We start from the raw sequence: 21,670 nt of genomic DNA on the forward strand, positions 1-21,670 counted from the left end.
GTCTTAGTCAGTAAAAATAGCATATAAATTTTTGAAATAAGACTTTTTAATAGCAGGAAAATGCACTGTAGATACCTCAGAACATGCATTTTGTTGACATTCTATGCCAGATATAGTGCTTGGCGGGGGGGCTCCACCGCGCTCTAGGGTGAGCTCCTAGAGCTCCCCCAGAGCCCCTTGCTGGCAATGGCGAGGAGTCAACAATTTTCTCACTAACTCCAGGAAGAACCTATTCTAGGGCACAATAAACGTGTTCCAAAAGAATGAAGGGTCAGAATGTAATAAAGATTATGAACACACATACATATATACAAAATATTTTTTTTCGCAGGGGGGGGGGGGGGGGGGGCGGGGAGAAAAAAAATCCCCCCCCCCCCCTAAAACAAATCCTGGCTACGCCCATGATATCTAATATAAATCAAATAAATCAATCCAATTTAAATATGAAATACATTTTTATTAGACAGGCTTATTCATCAAAAAAATTATTATTCCATAAAATTAGCTATGATTATGTAAATAACAAAAATCAGAGTCACTGGAAGGGTAATTGCGACATTGAGTACCAGAGTGAGTCATGGCTAGACACCTTGATGATGGAGTAGAGGATCTGAAGAAAAAAAAAATATGTATAGGCCTACTTTATTTTTGTTTAAGGTACAGAAAAAAAAAAGTGTTGGTGTTTTTTTTTTTAAAGCAATTTTGTATTTTATCAAGGGTAGTGGAACTAAGTCTGCTGGTCTTGGAAATTTATACGAAAGTGAAGTCCATGAAACGAATATGATTTAATCTTTAAAGAAAATATTTATATGTATATAAACTTTGTGTATAAAAGATTTCAAAGATAAGTAAACTCTGCAAGCCTTTACCTCGACTGAGTGGCTAATGGTGTTGAAGATCTTGAAGCTCTTGACCCTAGTTGATCAGTTAATCTTTGTCGCATAGGAATAACATTCTTAAAAAAAAAAAGCATTGCATAAAGACTGTTAGTACTGTATTTCTTTTGGATACATTGCATGTGGTGAGCGTTGTAGAATACCTGTTATTCTTTCAATCATTGGTTAGATTGATATAGAAGCATGTGAAATATGATTTGATTTAGAAGCATGTAAAATATAATGTGATTTAGAAGCATGCAAAATATGTGATTTCATGTAAAATATGATTTGATTTAGAAGCATGTAAAATATGATTTGATTTAGAAGCATGTAAAATATGATTTGATTTAGAAGTATGTAAAATATGTGATTTCATGTAAAATATGATTTGATTTAGAAGCATGTAAAATATGATTTGATTTAGAAGCATGTAAAATATGTGATTTCATGTAAAATATGATTTGATTTAGAAGCATGTAAAATATGATATGATTTAGAAGCATGTAAAATATGATTTGATTTAGAAGCATGTAAAATATGTGATTTAGAAGCATGCAAAATATGTGATTTCATGTAAAATATGATTTGATTTAGAAGCATGTAAAATATGATTTGATTTAGAAGATGTAAAATATGTGATTTCATGTAAAAGGATGTAAAATATGATTTGATTTAGAAGCATGTAAAATATGATTTGATTTAGAAGCATGTAAAATATGTGATTTCATGTAAAATATGATTTGATTTAGAAGCATGTAAAATCTGATTTGATTTAGAAGCATGTAAAATATGTGATTTAGAAGCATGTAAAATATGTGATTTCATGTAAAATATTTGATTTAGAAGAATGTAAAATAAATGTGATTTTGAAGCATGTAAAATATGTGATTTAAAAGCATGTAAAATATGATTTGATTTAGAAGCATGTAAAATATAATGTGATTTAGAAGCATGCAAAATATGTGATTTCATGTAAAATATGATTTGATTTAGAAGCATGTAAAATATGATTTGATTTAGAAGCATGTAAAACATGTGATTTCATGTAAAATATGATTTAATTTAGAAGCATGTAAAATATGATTTGATTTAGAAGATGTAAAATATGTGATTTCATGTAAAAGCATGTAAAATATGATTTGATTTAGAAGCATGTAAAATATGATTTGATTTAGAAGCATGTAAAATATGTGATTTCATGTAAAATATGATTTGATTTAGAAGCATGTAAAATCTGATTTGATTTAGAAGCATGTAAAATATGTGATTTAGAAGCATGTAAAATATGTGATTTCATGTAAAATATTTGATTTAGAAGAATGTAAAATAAATGTGATTTTGAAGCATGTAAAATATGTGATTTAAAAGCATGTAAAATATGATTTGATTTAGAAGCATGTAAAATCTGATTTGATTTAGAAGCATGTAAAATATGTGATTTAGAAGCATGTAAAATATGTGATTTCATGTAAAATATTTGATTTAGAAGAATGTAAAATAAATGTGATTTTGAAGCATGTAAAATATGTGATTTAAAAGCATGTAAAATATGATTTGATTTAGAAGCATGTAAAATATAATGTGATTTAGAAGCATGCAAAATATGTGATTTCATGTAAAATATGATTTGATTTAGAAGCATGTAAAATATGATTTGATTTAGAAGCATGTAAAACATGTGATTTCATGTAAAATATGATTTAATTTAGAAGCATGTAAAATATGATTTGATTTAGAAGCATGTAAAATATGTGATTTAGAAGCATGTAAAATATGTGATTTCATGTAAAATATGATTTGATTTAGAAGCATGTAAAATATGATTTGATTTAGAAGCATGCAAAATATGTGATTTCATGAAAAATATGATTTGATTTAGAAGCATGTAAAATATGATTTGATTTAGAAGCATGTAAAATATGTGATTTAGAAGCATGTAAAATATGTGATTTCATGTAAAATATTTGATTTAGAAGAATGTAAAATATAATGTGATTTAGAAGCATGCAAAATATGTGATTTCATGTAAAATATGATTTGATTTAGAAGCATGTAAAATATGATTTGATTTAGAAGATGTAAAATATGTGATTTCATGTAAAAGCATGTAAAATATGATTTGATTTAGAAGCATGTAAAATATGATTTGATTTAGAAGCATGTAAAATATGTGATTTAGAAGCATGTAAAATATGTGATTTAGAAGCATGTAAAAGATGTGACTTCATGTAAAATATGTGATTTTGAAGCATGTAAAATATGTGATTTAAAAGCATGTAAAATATGATTTGATTTAGTAGCATGTAAAATCTGATTTGATTTAGAAGCATGTAAAATATGTGATTTAGAAGCATGTAAAATATGTGATTTCATGTAAAATATTTGATTTAGAAGAATGTAAAATAAATGTGATTTTGAAGCATGTAAAATATGTGATTTAAAAGCATGCAAAATATGATTTGATTTAGAAGCATGTAAAATATAATGTGATTTAGAAGCATGCAAAATATGTGATTTCATGTAAAATATGATTTGATTTAGAAGCATGTAAAATATGATTTGATTTAGAAGCATGTAAAATATGTGATTTCATGTAAAATATAATGTGATTTAGAAGCATGCAAAATATGTGATTTCATGTAAAATATGATTTGATTTAGAAGCATGTAAAATATGATTTGATTTAGAAGCATGTAAAACATGTGATTTCATGTAAAATATGATTTAATTTAGAAGCATGTAAAATATGATTTGATTTAGAAGATGTAAAATATGTGATTTCATGTAAAAGCATGTAAAATATGATTTGATTTAGAAGCATGTAAAATATGATTTGATTTAGAAGCATGTAAAATATGTGATTTCATGTAAAATATGATTTGATTTAGAAGCATGTAAAATCTGATTTGATTTAGAAGCATGTAAAATATGTGATTTAGAAGCATGTAAAATATGTGATTTCATGTAAAATATTTGATTTAGAAGAATGTAAAATAAATGTGATTTTGAAGCATGTAAAATATGTGATTTAAAAGCATGTAAAATATGATTTGATTTAGAAGCATGTAAAATCTGATTTGATTTAGAAGCATGTAAAATATGTGATTTAGAAGCATGTAAAATATGTGATTTCATGTAAAATATTTGATTTAGAAGAATGTAAAATAAATGTGATTTTGAAGCATGTAAAATATGTGATTTAAAAGCATGTAAAATATGATTTGATTTAGAAGCATGTAAAATATAATGTGATTTAGAAGCATGCAAAATATGTGATTTCATGTAAAATATGATTTGATTTAGAAGCATGTAAAATATGATTTGATTTAGAAGCATGTAAAACATGTGATTTCATGTAAAATATGATTTAATTTAGAAGCATGTAAAATATGATTTGATTTAGAAGCATGTAAAATATGTGATTTAGAAGCATGTAAAATATGTGATTTCATGTAAAATATGATTTGATTTAGAAGCATGTAAAATATGATTTGATTTAGAAGCATGCAAAATATGTGATTTCATGAAAAATATGATTTGATTTAGAAGCATGTAAAATATGATTTGATTTAGAAGCATGTAAAATATGTGATTTAGAAGCATGTAAAATATGTGATTTCATGTAAAATATTTGATTTAGAAGAATGTAAAATATAATGTGATTTAGAAGCATGCAAAATATGTGATTTCATGTAAAATATGATTTGATTTAGAAGCATGTAAAATATGATTTGATTTAGAAGATGTAAAATATGTGATTTCATGTAAAAGCATGTAAAATATGATTTGATTTAGAAGCATGTAAAATATGATTTGATTTAGAAGCATGTAAAATATGTGATTTAGAAGCATGTAAAATATGTGATTTAGAAGCATGTAAAAGATGTGACTTCATGTAAAATATGTGATTTTGAAGCATGTAAAATATGTGATTTAAAAGCATGTAAAATATGATTTGATTTAGTAGCATGTAAAATCTGATTTGATTTAGAAGCATGTAAAATATGTGATTTAGAAGCATGTAAAATATGTGATTTCATGTAAAATATTTGATTTAGAAGAATGTAAAATAAATGTGATTTTGAAGCATGTAAAATATGTGATTTAAAAGCATGCAAAATATGATTTGATTTAGAAGCATGTAAAATATAATGTGATTTAGAAGCATGCAAAATATGTGATTTCATGTAAAATATGATTTGATTTAGAAGCATGTAAAATATGATTTGATTTAGAAGCATGTAAAACATGTGATTTCATGTAAAATATGATTTAATTTAGAAGCATGTAAAATATGATTTGATTTAGAAGCATGTAAAATATGTGATTTAGAAGCATGTAAAATATGTGATTTCATGTAAAATATGATTTGATTTAGAAGCATGTAAAATATGATTTGATTTAGAAGCATGCAAAATATGTGATTTCATGAAAAATATGATTTGATTTAGAAGCATGTAAAATATGATTTGATTTAGAAGCATGTAAAATATGATTTGATTTAGAAGCATGTAAAATATGTGATTTAGAAGCATGTAAAATATGTGATTTCATGTAAAATATTTGATTTAGAAGAATGTAAAATATAATGTGATTTAGAAGCATGCAAAATATGTGATTTCATGTAAAATATGATTTGATTTAGAAGCATGTAAAATATGATTTGATTTAGAAGATGTAAAATATGTGATTTCATGTAAAAGCATGTAAAATATGATTTGATTTAGAAGCATGTAAAATATGATTTGATTTAGAAGCATGTAAAATATGTGATTTAGAAGCATGTAAAATATGTGATTTAGAAGCATGTAAAATATGTGACTTCATGTAAAATATGTGATTTAGAAGCATGTAAAATATGATTTGATTTAGAAGCATGTAAAATATAATGTGATTTAGAAGCATGTAAAATATGATTTGATTTAGAAGCATGTGAAATAAAATGTGATTTAGAAGCATGTAAAATATGATGTGATTTAGAAGCATGTAAAATATGATTTGATTTAGAAGCATATAAAATATCATTTGATATAGAAGCATGTAAAATATGATTTGATTTAGAAGCATGAAAAATATAATGTGATTTAGAAGCATGTAAAATATGATTTCATTTAGAAGCATTTAAAATATGATTTGGTGTAAAATAAAATGTGATTTAGAAGCATGTAAAATATAATGTGATTTAGAAGCATGTAAAATATAATGTGATTTAGAAGCATGTGAAATAAAATGTGATTTAGAAGCATGTGAAATATAATTTGATTTAGAAGCATGTAAAATATGATTTGATATAGAAGCATGTAAAATATAATGTGATTTAGAAGCATGTAAAATATGATTTGATTTAGAAGCATGTAAAATATTATGTGATTTACAAGCATTAAAAATATGATAACATGTTTTGCTACCCTACTACTATTTATATACTAGAACATACAGTGACATTTTACAAGGCTCATCAAGAATTAACTTTGAAACTTTTATTTATGAAATACCTTTATTTCAGAAAATTAACCTGCAAGGAAGACAGCAGTCATAAATAATGAGCTGAAAAAACTTCACACTGACATTGCATCTCCAAGAAACCTGACTGGATGAATACTGCATGCTCCGCGAGGCTAATTATACTTTTTTTTTTAAAGGAAAAGCACAGGGTGAAACACGAATGCATGGTGTGGGCTTTGCTTCAAGAACAGTCTACTTCCCATGATAGTCCCTCTAGTTGGTGGCTTAGATTGGCCAATAAGCATAAGTATGATAACAACGTCTGGAAAAGTCACTCTAATTATGCCTCTGCCCCATACTATGTTCGCTTTAGGAGGACAAAGACAAGTTCTATGAGGAAGGAAGACATTGAGATTATTTCTGAAAAGGAGCACATAGTCCTTCTAGGTGACTTCATTACAAGAGTAGGATCAGACCACACTACCTGGCCAGACTGCATTGGGCTTTTTGGAATCCGCAGGATGAAAAAGAACGAACAAAAACTGCTTGAATTCTGCGCATACCATAAGCTCTGCATTACCAACACGTACTTTGAGACAAAACCACAGCACTGTGTCTTGTGGAGGCATCCTAGGTCTGGGCAGTGTCACCAGCTGGACATGATACTGACACGGAAAAGAGACATTGGAAACATACTACTGACATGTAGCTTTCAAAGAGCGGACTGTGATACTGATGACACTTTAGTGTTCTGCTGGACAAGACTGCTGCCTACTAAGATCCACACATCACAAGGAAAAAGAAAACCATGCCTGAATGCTGTAAGCAAAACAAAATCCTGATCTTCACAATGAATTTACAAACAAATTAGAGGAAGCTTTTAAAAACTTCTCAGTGAATGAGGTAGAAAAAACCTGGACAGTCATACGTGATGCTATGTACCAAACAAAATCACTGGTCTCTGTGAAAAAAACAAAGAAAAATGAGGACTGGTTTGAAGCAAGTCTGCTAGAAATGGATACTGCCATTAGAAACAAGAGAGTAGCCATGCTAAACTACAAGTGGGAGCCCACCCCAAGCAACTTACAAGCGCTCAGATCTACACAAAACAATGCCCAAAGAATAGTGAGACAGTGCACTAATAAATACTGGCAGGACCTATGTGAAAACATCCAAATTGTGCCAATCGTGGTAACATTTTAGGACTATACATCAAGTGTATAAAAAGTCAAAAGATGGTTCAATCATCAGTGATCATGCATTGTAAATGAAGTGATGGGTAGAGCACTACGCAGAACTTTACCAGATTGAAAATGCCATCTCACCAACTGCTTTGTCTAACTTTCCATCATTTTCAATTTTGGATGAATAGACGAAATGCCCTTGATAAATGAACTGAGCACAGCCATTGACATGCTTGCACATAGGAAAGCACCCGGAGGAGATGGTATTGCTGCAGAAGCCATTCAGGCTGGAAAGCAAGCCCTAATGAAGCCACTCCATGATCTGCTAAGCTAGTGCTGAGAGCAAGGAATGGTCCCCCAAATATTGAAGGATTCAAACATAGTAATGATTTACAAAAATAAAGGTGACCACTCCGATTGTAACAGTTATAGAGGCATTTCACTTCTCAGCATAGTTGGAAAGGCTTATGCTAGAGTAATATTGAAGCGGCTGCAGATCTTGGCAGAATGAGTTTACCCAGAATCTCAAATTGGCTTTAGGACTGTTAGATCCACAACAGATATGATTTTCTCCCTGAGGCAGCTACAGGAGAAGAAAACAAAAACGAGTCCCTCTTTATAGGCATTTGACCTTGTCAGCAGAACCGGTCTGTTTGCCATATTAGAGTTGGCTGTCCAAACAAGCTAATGAAACTAGTATCAGCTTTTCACGAAAATATGCAGGGCACTTTACAGTTTGCCATCCTCCATCAAGAGCAAAGTAAAACAAAGATGTGGTCGCGCTCCAACACTATTCGGCATCTTCTTTTCAGTTGTACTCACCAGCGCTTTTAAATCCCTGGAAGATGGAGTACATATCCACAGTAGAACAGATGGAAAGCTATTTAACCTGGCATGCCTTAAAGCCAAAACGAAGAAACAGTGTATTTTGATTAGGGAACTGCTGTTCGCCAATGATGCGGCTCTTGTATTTCATTTACAAGAAGAATACAGAGGCTTGTGAATGCTCTGGCAGCTGCTTGTCAAGAGTTTAGTCTTACAATAAGCCTCTCCATGACAATCCTGGCACAAGATGTCGCAGAAATACCAGAGATACATATTGGAAATCACCACTTACGGTGGTGCAGGAATTCACCTACTTGGGAACAACAACAGCCAGCAACCTAGATTTAGAAGCTGAGCTGACAAAAATTTCAAATCATGTCTATTAAAATACCAAATTGACTACGGCAACTAAAATCCTAGTCTAAAATGCCTGTGTTCTGAGCACATTTCTTTAGGGCATTTTGAGCTGGGCAACCTTCATGCATCAAAAGCACAGATTAAATAGCTTCCACTTACGCTGCCAGTGACGCATAATGTGCATATCTTGGAGGGATCATGTCTCCAACCAGGACATTTTAAATGGGCCAATATGCACAGCATCTATGCTCTTCTGACACAGAGAAGACTACACTTGCTTGGACATGTCACTCGCATGCCAGATGGAAGAATCCCTAAAGACATCCTATAGGCTGAACTTGTAGAGGGAGTCAGACCCAAGGGCCACCCAAGACTAACCAACAGAGATGACTGGAAGAGAGACACGAGAACCATAGGCATCAACCAAAGTATGTGGGAGGAGATAGCCCAAGTCCGGACAGCATGGAGACAGACTGTATGTTCTGGTAGACAGACTGTATGTTCTGGTACGAACTTCGCTGAGAGCAAAAGAAACGAAGCTGCATCAGTCAAAAGAAAGAAAAAGAAAGCTGCCCTGTCGGCCAGCTCTATGACAGATGCTTATATATGCACGAAATGCAAACTCTGCCTCTCCAGCATTGGCTTGATCAGTCACTCCAGATTCTGCCCTGTCTTAAGACAAAACCAAAGCCAGTGACTCAACTGGGTGCATTGACTGTCTTCCGAGACAGAAGGAGCCATATAGATCAGTCTATGCAATACTATGCTCAACTAGTTAAGTATAAAAAAGCAAGTTTGAAGCTGGTAAATGGTGTAAAGCTAGTAAACAAAAAAAGAAAAGCTACTTTTGTCAGACAATAAAAATTAATTCAAGACATACACACACACAAATGTATAGCATTTTTAGGTTGTCAGATATCTAAAAATATTTGTTCAATTACTGAATCCTTGGAAAAATAACTGGTGTAGAAATAAAAATATTTTTCCTCCATTCTTAAAAAAATATTTTGTAATGCATTCTAGTTACCAGTACTGACCTCAAGTGCACTATTATTTAAGGTAATATCTTCACTTCTAGCTGGTGAACTAGTTTCCATTCTTTCAGACATTATAATCTGACTTCTTGGAGGTGTTGGAGGATGAAAACTTGAATTAGCATTTTGAATGTCAGGTACTAAATAAAACATTGAAATAAAAAGAGCTTAATTAATTTTTTTTAAAAGGTTCTAGTTAAAAAAAAACGAATCGCTGAATAAAGTCAATTTTATCTAAAACTAATACACATCATACATAAACAACTAAATGAAAGAATAGTAGATCTTCACATCTTCTATTAGCTTATTAAATAATGGCATCATTAATTTCATCATGCCTAGAAAATAGCTATATTAAAGGGATATTTAATTTCTAACATTTTTTGGTTGTTGTTAACAAACAGTTTTTAAACAATTATTTGTCTTAGCCATGTCTATTTAGATGCTTATTATTTTGTCTCAAAATGCCCAGGTAATTTGTAAAGCCACGGGAAATACTGCTTTCCTCATTTATCTTCAGACTCGAAGAAAAGCGTTATTATTATTATAATATAAAAGATAAAAAAGGAGATCAATAAATCTCTTTATAAGATGGGAGGATTTGCTGCTTTTGAGTAGATCTAGTTACAGACCTAGTCAGTAGTCTAAATCAATAATTAGATCTACTTTAATCTAGGTTAGTTCTAGATCTAAGTGTAGTACACACCCAGTCAGAGCAAGAATCTAGACTAGATCTATTTAGATCTTTATTCTATTTAAATCTAGATTTACATAAATTATTGGTGCTTTACATCATAAAACGCAATACTAGATAAAATATCTAGATCTAAACTTAGTCTAGATTCTATAAAAGTCAAAAGAATTATAAATAAATAATTAATTAATTCCCAACAGTCAAAAGACTTGAAATAAACTACACATTGAAAGGAACGCTTTATTTGCATCAACAAGATCTAGACTTAGATCTAGTAAATATTTAAATCAATGCGCGGGAACAAAAACACGATACTATCATGCATTACCTACATAAATGTTTTGCAACAACTTATTTTCTTTTTTTTAGTTTTGCTTTTGTGGGGGAAATGCGTATTTTTAGATGATAAACCGTACTCGCGTATTTTCGTGTCCATTTGCGTACTATTACACAAGATGCATATGCCTACTTGTAGGTAACTCTGTCAATGACATAATGTGGCCTTAAAGAAAAAATAAATAATTAGGATCCTGTCATGAGCTGTGTTAGTTGAAATTACAGACAGGAAAGAGAGGTAAATAGAGAGATTGAACTTAAGAACAGCTCCTTTTACAAATATTGTAACCTCAGAAGTTATACAAAAGAATAAATCTTACACCTTTCTATATTTGATACAAAACAATATGTAATGGTTTAATACAAAAAAACACTATGATAACTTTCTTTGCTAGAGCTACCAAATGTTAAAATAAAGCTTGATTTTCTAAAAAAAAAAAAAAAAAAAAAAAAAAAAAAAGAAAGTGCCATTAATAATAGTATTAGATCTCTTTTGAATACAATGAAGTGTACACAAGAATGTTTGTGATCCAGTATTAAGTATTTCATTTAAATTATACAACTGTGGCGAGGTTTTTGATATTTTAAGAAGATTATGGTTCGTTTACTCTAGCGGAAGTAAATTTTGAATTTTCCCCCGCTCACATAAGAAATTTTTTGAACAGGCACACTAAGGTCTAACAATGAGGGCAAGATGACACGGTAGCGGGTGTTTTCTGGAATCTACATGCATAAACAAAGACAGGATGTGATGTTTCCTCACGTGTTGTTCTAGAAGATACTAGCAGTGTTTGTGCAACTTTGGAGGAGCGATTAGGGACTCTATATAAGCCAGAGAGTTAATGTGAAAGTCAGTCGTGAGTGAGTCGTATGGAGTCGTAGGTAGAATCGTCGGTACAGTCTTTGTTACTGTTGTCTACTGTGCGAGACAGTGAAAGAGAGATGTGTACAACTCGATGCAAGTTAAAGTCTATACAGCGAACTTCATTGGACTTGAGCCGTTACAGTCGATGTAAGACGTGTACGGCTCTGATTCGGTAGACATGAGTATGACTTGGTTCAGCTTTGGGAGACCTGGAGCGACACTGGGAAGTGTGTCGGTGGTCTGTTCTGTGGAATACGGCTTGATGCAAGTTGAGAAGTGAAGAGATGAATTGCAAGGAAGTATACCTAACTGTAAACTGACAGATATTGTACAGTCTTCTACGCTACATGTTAATAGTCAATAAAGTTATATGAAGCTAAATTTGTGTGCCTACTAGTACATTTAGCCAGAAGATTCAGAAATATGTAACAATATGAACCAAAGTTAATATATGAATGATTTAATACAAGAGAATAGTTTGGGTATTGGGTTGACAATGGGATGGATTTATCTCATCACAGATTGCATATGGAGGAGTGGATAAGTGTCTATTTTTGTTTCATATCTTTCGCTGCTGATTGGTTGGCCGCTGGACTCGTCCGTGTAGTAGATGCAGGATGGACTCAGGGCTGATCTTCTTTAACTTGTAGAGGGACGAGGTTGACTCATAGAAGCTTATCGTCTGCAGCGAAAGGTGGGAAGGGTATTCTCTAGGCCTTTGGCAGTGGACAGCTGGAGCTGGGGACTGGGCAGTTTGCAAGCTGGCACTGGGTAGTAGGCGCTGAACACTGGGCAAGTCTCTAGGTACTGGACCGTAGGTAACTGGGCCTTATGCCGTTTGTAGTGGGCAGAGATTCTTTCTTGCTGACATGGGGGGGGGGGGGGGGGTTTCTGGCGTTGTCGGCTCAGATTTGGTGACGCTGCAGACCCAGTCGATGCTGAAGATCTGACAGGTGTAGACAGTGCAGACCCAGTGGTGATAAAGACTGCACGTCTAGTGTGCGTAATATTGCACCACCAATAACAACCAGGCATGGTTGTTTAAAAGTACTGGCGGCTATAAGATAGTAGCTAAGTTTTAGCTTTGCCTGCTTACAGGAGAAATCTGATTGGCGGGTGTGAGCATATGTTTGATTTTTACCCTACTCTTTTATAGATTGGGCCTAAAACTCATTAGCATTGCCACTAGTGCCGGATCCAATAGATTTTGGGTATTTTAAATGAGCTTTAATACACCTGGTCCAGGGATGGGTAATTAAATTAAAATTTTAAAAATTCTAACAGCAAAACTTCCTCTCTGACGTTTTAGAGTGCAAACGAAACTTTTATACGCAAGCGTTTACGTATCGTCACAATAAAAAAATATACATTAAAAAAAACTGTACTTAAAACCATATCTCTCAATAATGTAGAAGTTATTTTTCTTAAAGACATATTTTTCAAAAGAAATTAATTACCAATATTTAATTAATAAATTGGTTAGTTTTTTAATTGATTCATGTTTTGCTTGGTACATAAATAATTGTTTATAGTTTCAACTTTATCTGAGAATGGTTGTGGGAGAAATAACATGCTCAATTATTTCAGGGGATGAAACCCTAAATATTTAGCCATATCTGTAAATACTAAAGGATTAATTTCCCTTGTTGGTATCAAACAAAATAATTAATTACAGCAATTAATTGACTAATTGGTTAATTTTGTTTATTGATTCTTGTCTTGTCTGTGCCAGTGAATAATTGTGCAGTTTCAATTTGAGCCGAGAATGGGTGAGGGGGAAAAAACGTGTCCAAAAAATTTACCAGACAGACAAATAGATTGAGTTGAAAATGTATGAAAGAAGAAAAATTATAGTACCAACATGTTTCTATAAATCTTTGAATGTTATAAACCATAGTGTTTATCTCTTGAGTGGTGAGAGGCTGAGAAAATCTCCTTAATGATGTCCTTGCTCTTGTAAGTGATGAACAAAATTTAAGACTTAAGGAATTCACAAATTGAAATCCTGAAATAACAATATATTTTTGTTCTTAAAATTATTTAGTACAATATACATAATGTACAATTTTTTAAACAAGCAAATTTGATAAGGGGTAGGGGAGAAAGAACGGGGTATCTGGGTGATTGTTTTTTTTACATGTGTTTTTTTTTTTTAAAGCAGTGAACGACTTGAATTCAAACTCATGAGCTAAAGCATTCTCAAGCCAACATAATAACCACTCTGCCATATGAACATGGAAGATTGTATAGTTATATATTGTTTCTATTTCATGTTTGTGTTCACTAAGCTTTAGGCAATGAATATAAAGGAGACTTAATTCAGCTGATACCACCACTTCAGTCAAGTATAATTTCTCTTCCTTGTTCGAGATAACAAACAAAATAATTAATTACCAATAATTAATTAACTAATTTGTTGATTTTTTTTTACTAATTCTTGTGTTGTCAGGTATAAGAAATAATTATGTAAAATTTCAGTTTGATCAAAGATTGGGTGTGGGAGAAATAATGTGTACAAACTTTATACCACACTAACAGACAGAGGGAGTTGATAAAAGCTTTGTAATAAAATTATTTAAAAACTAACTAGTCACTTACCAAAATATAATGCTAGTAAAAACACAGTCAATCCAGCAAAGTCCATACTATAATTATAATTTAACTCAGCAGCAATATTTCCAACAATTACCACCAACATTAAAAGACGAACAGAAACAGCTATTTCAAGTAGTGTTGCTATCACAGCAAAAAGAAAAAAATAAGCTATATGAAGAAGGCAGCAGGACACAGTAGACAATTTGTTATCTGAGGAAATAAAATAGTTGTTTTTTTTAATTGATAAAGATTAGATTTTAAAATGAAACAAATATGTAAAATGTGCTACAAGTTTTTTGTCAGTTTTTGATGCATAATGCTGTTAAATTTCAAGTGCTCTTTTTTACTAAGTTGCTATCAATGGTTAACTGAAACCAATATATAGAGCAATATCAATTTCTTTTCTGGAAAAGAAAAAAAAAAAAATCATCATCATCATCAGACTCCATTTAAATGATGGTTTTAGAGGCTTAAATCATCTCTTGCAAAAGCCCTGGACAGAAACCCAGCTGTTTTACTTAGTGCATATCACCATACATGTTGAGAATTTGTGAACAAATAGAATTACCCTATTATTTTTAGTGCTAATCCCTAATTCTTATCATTAATATAATCTGCTATACCTCTTTTTTAGAGCTGGTAGAAATACATCCAACATGATTTTAGTTTTGCAACTATTGCAAGAAAAATGCAGAAAGCAAATCTTCGATCTAAAAGATGAATTTGTGGATCTAACCAAAGCTTTCGACAGTTGCAATGGCTTGTGCAGAATTTTGATTAAGCGCAGATGCACACTTAGGTTCCTATCCATTCTTGCTTGTTCGCTATTTTTTTTAGCATAATGTTGGGTCAAACGAGGCAGCGACTGTACTAAGCATCAACATCAGGTTCTGCTCAGATAACAATCTGTTCAATCTTTGACACCTACTGTTCTAAACCAAACCAAGGGAAATGGTTGCAACAGTGATTCTTTATGCCAATGACTCTGCTCTACTTACTCACACTGAACACAACTTGCGGTTAATGAATTTGCATACGCTGCCATTTCTTTTAGTCTAACAATAAACCTTGGGAGTATTCTGGAAAGGGTTTTTCCCACCACTGAGGTAATGCCACAGTAATTGGAGCAGTTGGACTTGTCCCCTTGTTAATACAGGGATATGATAATGGCATCGCTAATTTCAGGGATATTGCATTAGTGCCAGTATAAAGCTTTTCCATAAAAGCAGCACCAACCATTTTTTTTAAATTTCTGCTAGAAGACTATCAGAGCCAGGCACTTTACGTCTTTTGAGCTTCCTAGTAGTTGTTTCAACATCACACAATATAAGCTAACAGTAGGGCTCTGGTAGTGATGCAGTGGGTACTGAGTCACAAAAGTGATAGTGACAGCACATTTCAACCCACCAGTTCATCATTCTCTAGTGAAAATCAAAAGGATAGAAAATTGAAACATGGTTTGAGTGCTGGGACAAATCCCAAAAAGCCTGTAGAGTCTGGTAGCACAAGCTATTATCACTTAGTGATAATGGCCATGATCCCATTGGTTCACCCAGGCCAACTTTCCACCCATGGTGAGGAGGAAGAGGAAATCATTTCATGTTCTTTTTTTTGACTGTCCAAAGCTTGCTAATTCCATTTCAACAAGTCTAGGTAGGAAACCACATGCTCTTGACCATGAATGGTAACTTATACAACCAGAGTTTTAGTCCAGAGCTTTTGCAGGAGAGGATTTTAGCAGTGAAGACGATGACTACCAGATAATATATTTTCTTGTTTATTTTTTTAAAATCTTTCAGCGCATTTTTTTTTTTTGTTGCACTGACTGAAATATAATAACAAAACAAAAAATACAAGAATACAAAGACTGTGTGCAAACACCAACTCAAAATCGACCTCAGAAGTGGTCCACCCAGGCAGGTAAAAAGGCAGGGTTCAATATTTTAAGAAAGAATTTCAGAATAAAATTCTATCAAAGGCAGATGACAGAGAAGAATGGAGAACGAAGGTTGATAGATCTTGTGTGGTAACCCAATGGTCCAGCAGTCCAAGGGATAGTTGAAAGTGAAGGAGAAGTTCAAACTAATGTCTTATAATGATTATCTTATTGATCTTATTGTTTTGTAAAGAGTCAATCAAAGCCTCAGGGAAAAAAAAAATTTCCGTACAAAAAAATTAAAAAAAATATTTAAAAAAACAACTCCCTTTCCTTTGGTTCAATGTTCAAATTGCTATGGAATAGCATTGCATTTTACGCGATAATATGAAAAACTACTTATTAATTGTTGTTTTAAATTACGTTTCACTTGCATATGCCTACTAAATAGATTTTTTCTCTTTAACAAAAAAAGTTATTTTTTTGTAAATGTACCGGTATTAGTTATTATGACAGAACTTACATAATTTAGCAATACAATTGTAAAAAAAAAATTATTTTTTTTTGTCAAAAATCTAAAACTGTTTGCATAAGTGTGTAAAATATATGGTAAATAGCAATCTTCCTTACTAAATAGCCTTCCGTGTTTGTTACTATTAATAGTGAACAGTTGTAAAAAATGGTGTATTTTTATGAAAAAACTGCTTGCATGTTAAATTTTTAAAATTAAAGTTTTTGCCTTTAGAAAAGAAAAAAGTAGCCATTGCATCAGAACTTTGAATACCGGTAGTCTAAAATATCATGATGTCAGATTTTCAATATCTTTTCTAGTTTATGAGATCTAAGCGGGACGGACGGAATGGACGGACAGACCACACAAAACTAATATCACCTATTCACCTTTCAGGGATGCTAAAAATTCAATTCTGCCTAAATTTATTTTCTTACTCTTGACAAACTTGTAATAAAAGTTTCAAGGTAGTCATTCCATAAATGTTTTTCTACACATATCTTTTCAGAACACTAACAGTATAAAGAAGAGCTAAAAATAACTTAAAGTCCATGGGAGACAAAATGATATAATTAAAAGGCGATAATAATAATCATCCAGAAAATTTTATTGAAAATATATTTTTGTTAGGCTGCATACTATGAAAGGGGCAAATATAATGCTTTATTTCAACACTATCACATTACGAAGTTCATTATTATAGAATATAGAATTTGTATTTATATCTGTGAAATTGTGTTTATTTTGTGATTTCAGTTGATTAATGACTATTTCACCATTCTTTAGCTATGCTTGGATATTGTGTCATTAGACTTAACATCTCGAAATATAAATTGTATTAACCGCACATTACCAATACCTCAGAGTCATTTAGTAATTAAGTCCCTAATTTATGTAGTGGTCTTTAAAAGCTGCATTCCTCAATTCTAAAGCATTAAGATTTAAAAATGTATTTAAATTCCTTCTAGTCTATATCACCCACTTTGTTAAACAATATAATAATAAGCTATTAACATAATTTAAATTTATATTTCAGGGTAACTTTATTACAAGAAAAGAAAAATCACATAATAATATATCTACATATTTTTTAAGGCAGCAATAACTTCAAACCCATGATGGGGTTACTATCAACAATTGAAAGATGCTCTCCCTGGTATTGGAAACATTTCTGTATGGTTAAGAATCTAACCACAAAATCAGAGAGGAGAATCCTAGACATGGAATTGAGATTCTACCTACCAAATTTTTAATGATGAAATCAGAAACATGATCTCAATGCCTATTGAGACCCATATATAAGATTTTTAAAAATTACTATCATCAAAAATCATCACAAGTAACTGCATCATGCATTTGTAGTTACCACATTTTTTTTTTACCAGTTACTCCTAAAAATTGAAAGAGCCATGCCATTTTGTCTTCAAAATGCTGAGTAAGTTTTGATACAGATATCAAAACATGGTTGACGGTAGTATTCATTTTGTCTAGATGTTTATACATTTCTTCATACAGAAAATCTAGTTTTTCATACTTCTGTAACAACTTTTGAAGTTTGGTATCTATAAAAAAAAAAATTATTATTTATTAATTACCATTTTATGTATTTTTCATTTTAAACAAAAATGTAATTGAACTTTTTTTTTTAATTTTAAAGTGGCACACAAAAAAGATTGTTGGAAGCTTGAAGAATTCTTTTACCTAAATTTTGAACATTTTCTATGCTGTCTTGTATATTTTTCAAATCAATGAGAATTTGTTCATGATGCTTATGATAGGTTTCTTCTCTTTCTTGAACTTGTTGTACCATTACATCTAAAAAAACAACAAAAAAACTCTGAAAATTAATGTGCATTATACAGTAAAACAAGTAACAAAAAAAGTTTAAAAACCTATTCCCTCTTTATGAAACTGATGATGCTCTAAAATATCTTATTACATTTATTTCTTGTAAAAAAAAAAGTTTCCCTTTCAGACCTTGTGGTCTATAGGGCAGGGGATGTAAAGGTCATCTGTTTCCATGGCCTACGGTTAACGAGGGTGTTATGTGGCCAGCACAACGACCAACCGCCTTTACTTTTTCCCAACTAATGTCAGATACCCATAAGAGCTGGGTGGACTCAGAGGTGCCCAAAGATCCTGAAATTAAAAATTCCAGTCTTCACCAGGATTCTAACCCAAGAACCCTGGTTCGGAAGCCAAGCGTTTTACCCCTCAGCCACCGCTCCTCCATTTATTTCTTGTAAAGCTTCATTATTGCAAGAGTTCTTTCCAGTGAGCTTAAGCACAATTAACTTCTATACACAGTGCAGCTTATGATTTTTCAAGAGCATGTGTACTGGACCTTCATACATATTTTGGCTTCCTTCAGCCATGTTCATCTCGTAGAACATTTTTCATGTGATTGTGGACCCCTATTTTGGAGATACATTCCCGTCCACATATATTGTAAGTTACAGTGGTTTTCACTTTAGTGGTAGAGGAGTCAACCATTTCTCGTTTGGCATGCTTTTGTTTCAGAGCTGAGGCCCATGTTTTTTGTCCTTAACTTTCTCGGTCACCATTTCTCTTCACATAGTGCAGTCTAGGACTATGTTTTCCCAATAGTCATTATCAATATTCACTGCCTTGAGGTTCCGTTTGATTATATCCACATAATGGAGGTGGGGTGACCAGTTTTTCAATTGGGGGTATCGCAAGTAGCCCACAAAGGATGACTTTTGGGATGTGAATGGACAGCAGTGTTATCCCTCGATAGTTGGAGCAGTAACTAAGATCACCCCAAATCTTGCAGAAGAAAGGGTAGCACTTCACACTGATATCAATGTCTGCCTTTAGCCCTTCAACTTGGATGCTGTCAGGTCCTGCAGATTTGTGATTCTTCAATCGCTTGATTGCACTACGACTCTCTTCCTTGGTTAGTGCACTGCACTTGATAGGTAAGTCTCTTGCACCTGGTGGTATCTCTAGTGGGTTCGCAGGAGTAGGTCTATTAAGTAGCTCCTGGAAATGCTCAATCCATCTTTTGTCCTTCTTCATCTGTTATCACTTACACCATTCTAGCCCTTTACTGGTCTCTCTGACTTGGCAAATTTTCCAGATATCTTTTTGATACATGTCTTAGGTACAGGTCTTTGGTACTGTTCTGAAGGGCTGCTTCTGCTTCTTTTGCCAGAGCATCAATGTAGTTCCCCCTTTCTGTTCTGATGCTACACTTGACATTCCTATCTATTTAAGCATATTCTTTTTGAGCTTTTCTTTTTGCTGCTCTTGTTTTACTGTTGTTCACACCCTTCTTCTTTCTTTGATCTTCTGAAGAGTTTCTGTTGAAATTCACTCCTTGTGGGTGTATGACTTGGGACCCAGTATTTCTTGGCATGTGAAGGTTACTGTTTCTTCTAGCTTTCTGCCACGTCTGTTCTACTGTCTCCTCTTCTAGCAGCTCTTCTAGGATATGATGACCTTGAACTTTTCCTATTTTGGGCGGTCTTTCAGCGCAATGGTATTGTCATGCTGGCGTTGGCTGAGCCCATTAGTCCAAGTCATCTTCAGCTTCACTTGGGCGACCAGAAGATGATGATCTGAAGCAACATATGCTCGTCTGACATGTACATCCTGAAGAGATTGACGTAACTTCTTCACAATACAGACATGGTCTATTTGGTTTTCTGTTGATCATTATTATCATCATCAAACTCCGTTTGAGTGAGGGCTTGAGAAGCTAAAATCCTCTCTTGCAAAAGCCTTGGATAGAAACCCTGCTGTTTTGTGTAGTGCGTACATGTCACCATAAAGGTTGAGAATTTTTGGTTTCCCAGACCTGTCGAGATGGAGATAAGCAAATCTGGGGCAGTCAAAAAGAATATGAAACATGGTTTCCTCTTCTTACCTGCTTACCACGGCCATGAGAAATGTGAGCCAACAGGACAGTGGCCTGTCTTGCACTGTGCTATAATAGCTTGCTCAAGCCTGGACAGCCTCCACCATAGGGAAGTGCGGTAAAGGCGCCTCATGCACTCCCAGACTTCACAGGCTTTTTAGGACTTGTCCAAGCACTCAAACCACTTCTCCATTTCTATTTTTGGATTATAGCCAGAGTATGATGAAAACTCACAGCCTGTTTGGTAGGTGGTGTTTGCCCTCCCTGGTGGGCCAAGGAGTCTGCAATAGTGTTGCCAGTCACTCATATGTGACTCGTTACGCATTGCATTGCTTTATGTGGTGTGAAGCCATGATGACAGTGTCAATATTGGGGGGCCTTTGTCCAGGGCTTTGCAAAGCCTGTAGTACAGTTTTAAGTCAACGACCACAACGATCTGTGTTGCCCTCAAATGTCCCTCGCCGAGTTGAGAGTCAATGACTGGCATGGCCTCTGCATCAACTGCAAACACTATCACATGGTCCAAAGAGCCTGCTCTTCCAAAGTCTATCGATGCCGACCCATCAGTATATGCAAAAATGGCACTGGGCTTAAAGGCATTGATTGTCTCCATTTGAAGGTCATTAGATGAATATTGATAAGTCTGGTGAATCCATGTTACCTTGTATATTCATTTGTGTGGGAAGACAGTTCCTCCAATCACTAAGTTGCTCGTGGCACACGTCTGTAAATCTCTCTCCATTTTCATTCATCTCACCTGGTCCATGCTTTCCCATGATCTCCTCATATCCTCTGTTGTCATTGCCAACCTTAGCAATGAAGTTGTCCTTTATGATAAGGATAATCTTCTTAGGTCAGCTACGTATGATGTTGGTCAGACTGTTGTAAAATTTATCCTCCTCCTCCTCTTCAGTGTCATTTGTTGGGTCGTAGCATTGGACAATGTCTAAGTTAATCCTCTTCTTCACTGTTTGGAATGAGGCTGTTATTATCCGTGGTACATGCGCTTTCCATCCAAGAAATGCCTGCTTAGACAACATCAGGACTACTCTCTGAGTGTGTGTAGCCTGTTGCTAATGCCCTGAGTATAAAAGTAGCTCACTCAAAGTCAGTCTTTTCAGCCTGTAACAAGTCCATCTTGACTCGCTGAATACTAAGATGGTGAGGTTGTACCTTTTCATCTCAGCTGC

General features: G+C 33.2%; 1 protein-coding gene across 3 annotated transcripts in view; it reads right to left on the reverse strand.

Moving 5' to 3' along the window:
* Positions 1–436: 436 nt before the first annotated feature.
* Positions 437–21,670, reverse strand: part of LOC106066227 (protein brambleberry-like) — a 38,546-nt gene continuing 17,312 nt past the window's right edge. For 2 of the 3 annotated variants that reach the window (XM_056008211.1, XM_056008210.1), the window contains exons 5-11: positions 18,302–18,415; positions 17,983–18,162; positions 14,217–14,423; positions 13,480–13,623; positions 9,727–9,863; positions 870–955; positions 437–610 (exon numbers count right to left, since the gene is read on the reverse strand). In XM_056008211.1, the coding sequence (XP_055864186.1) occupies positions 502–610; positions 870–955; positions 9,727–9,863; positions 13,480–13,623; positions 14,217–14,423; positions 17,983–18,162; positions 18,302–18,415 (977 nt within the window). In that variant the 3' untranslated portion in view covers positions 437–501. Of the gene's footprint in view, positions 611–869; positions 956–9,726; positions 9,864–13,475; positions 13,624–14,216; positions 14,424–17,982; positions 18,163–18,301; positions 18,416–21,670 lie in introns of those variants that run through there. The other variant, XM_056008212.1, reaches the window with a different exon arrangement.

This window comes from Biomphalaria glabrata, chromosome 13 (genome assembly GCF_947242115.1).
Source record: "Biomphalaria glabrata chromosome 13, xgBioGlab47.1, whole genome shotgun sequence".
NCBI lineage: Eukaryota > Metazoa > Mollusca > Gastropoda > Planorbidae > Biomphalaria > Biomphalaria glabrata.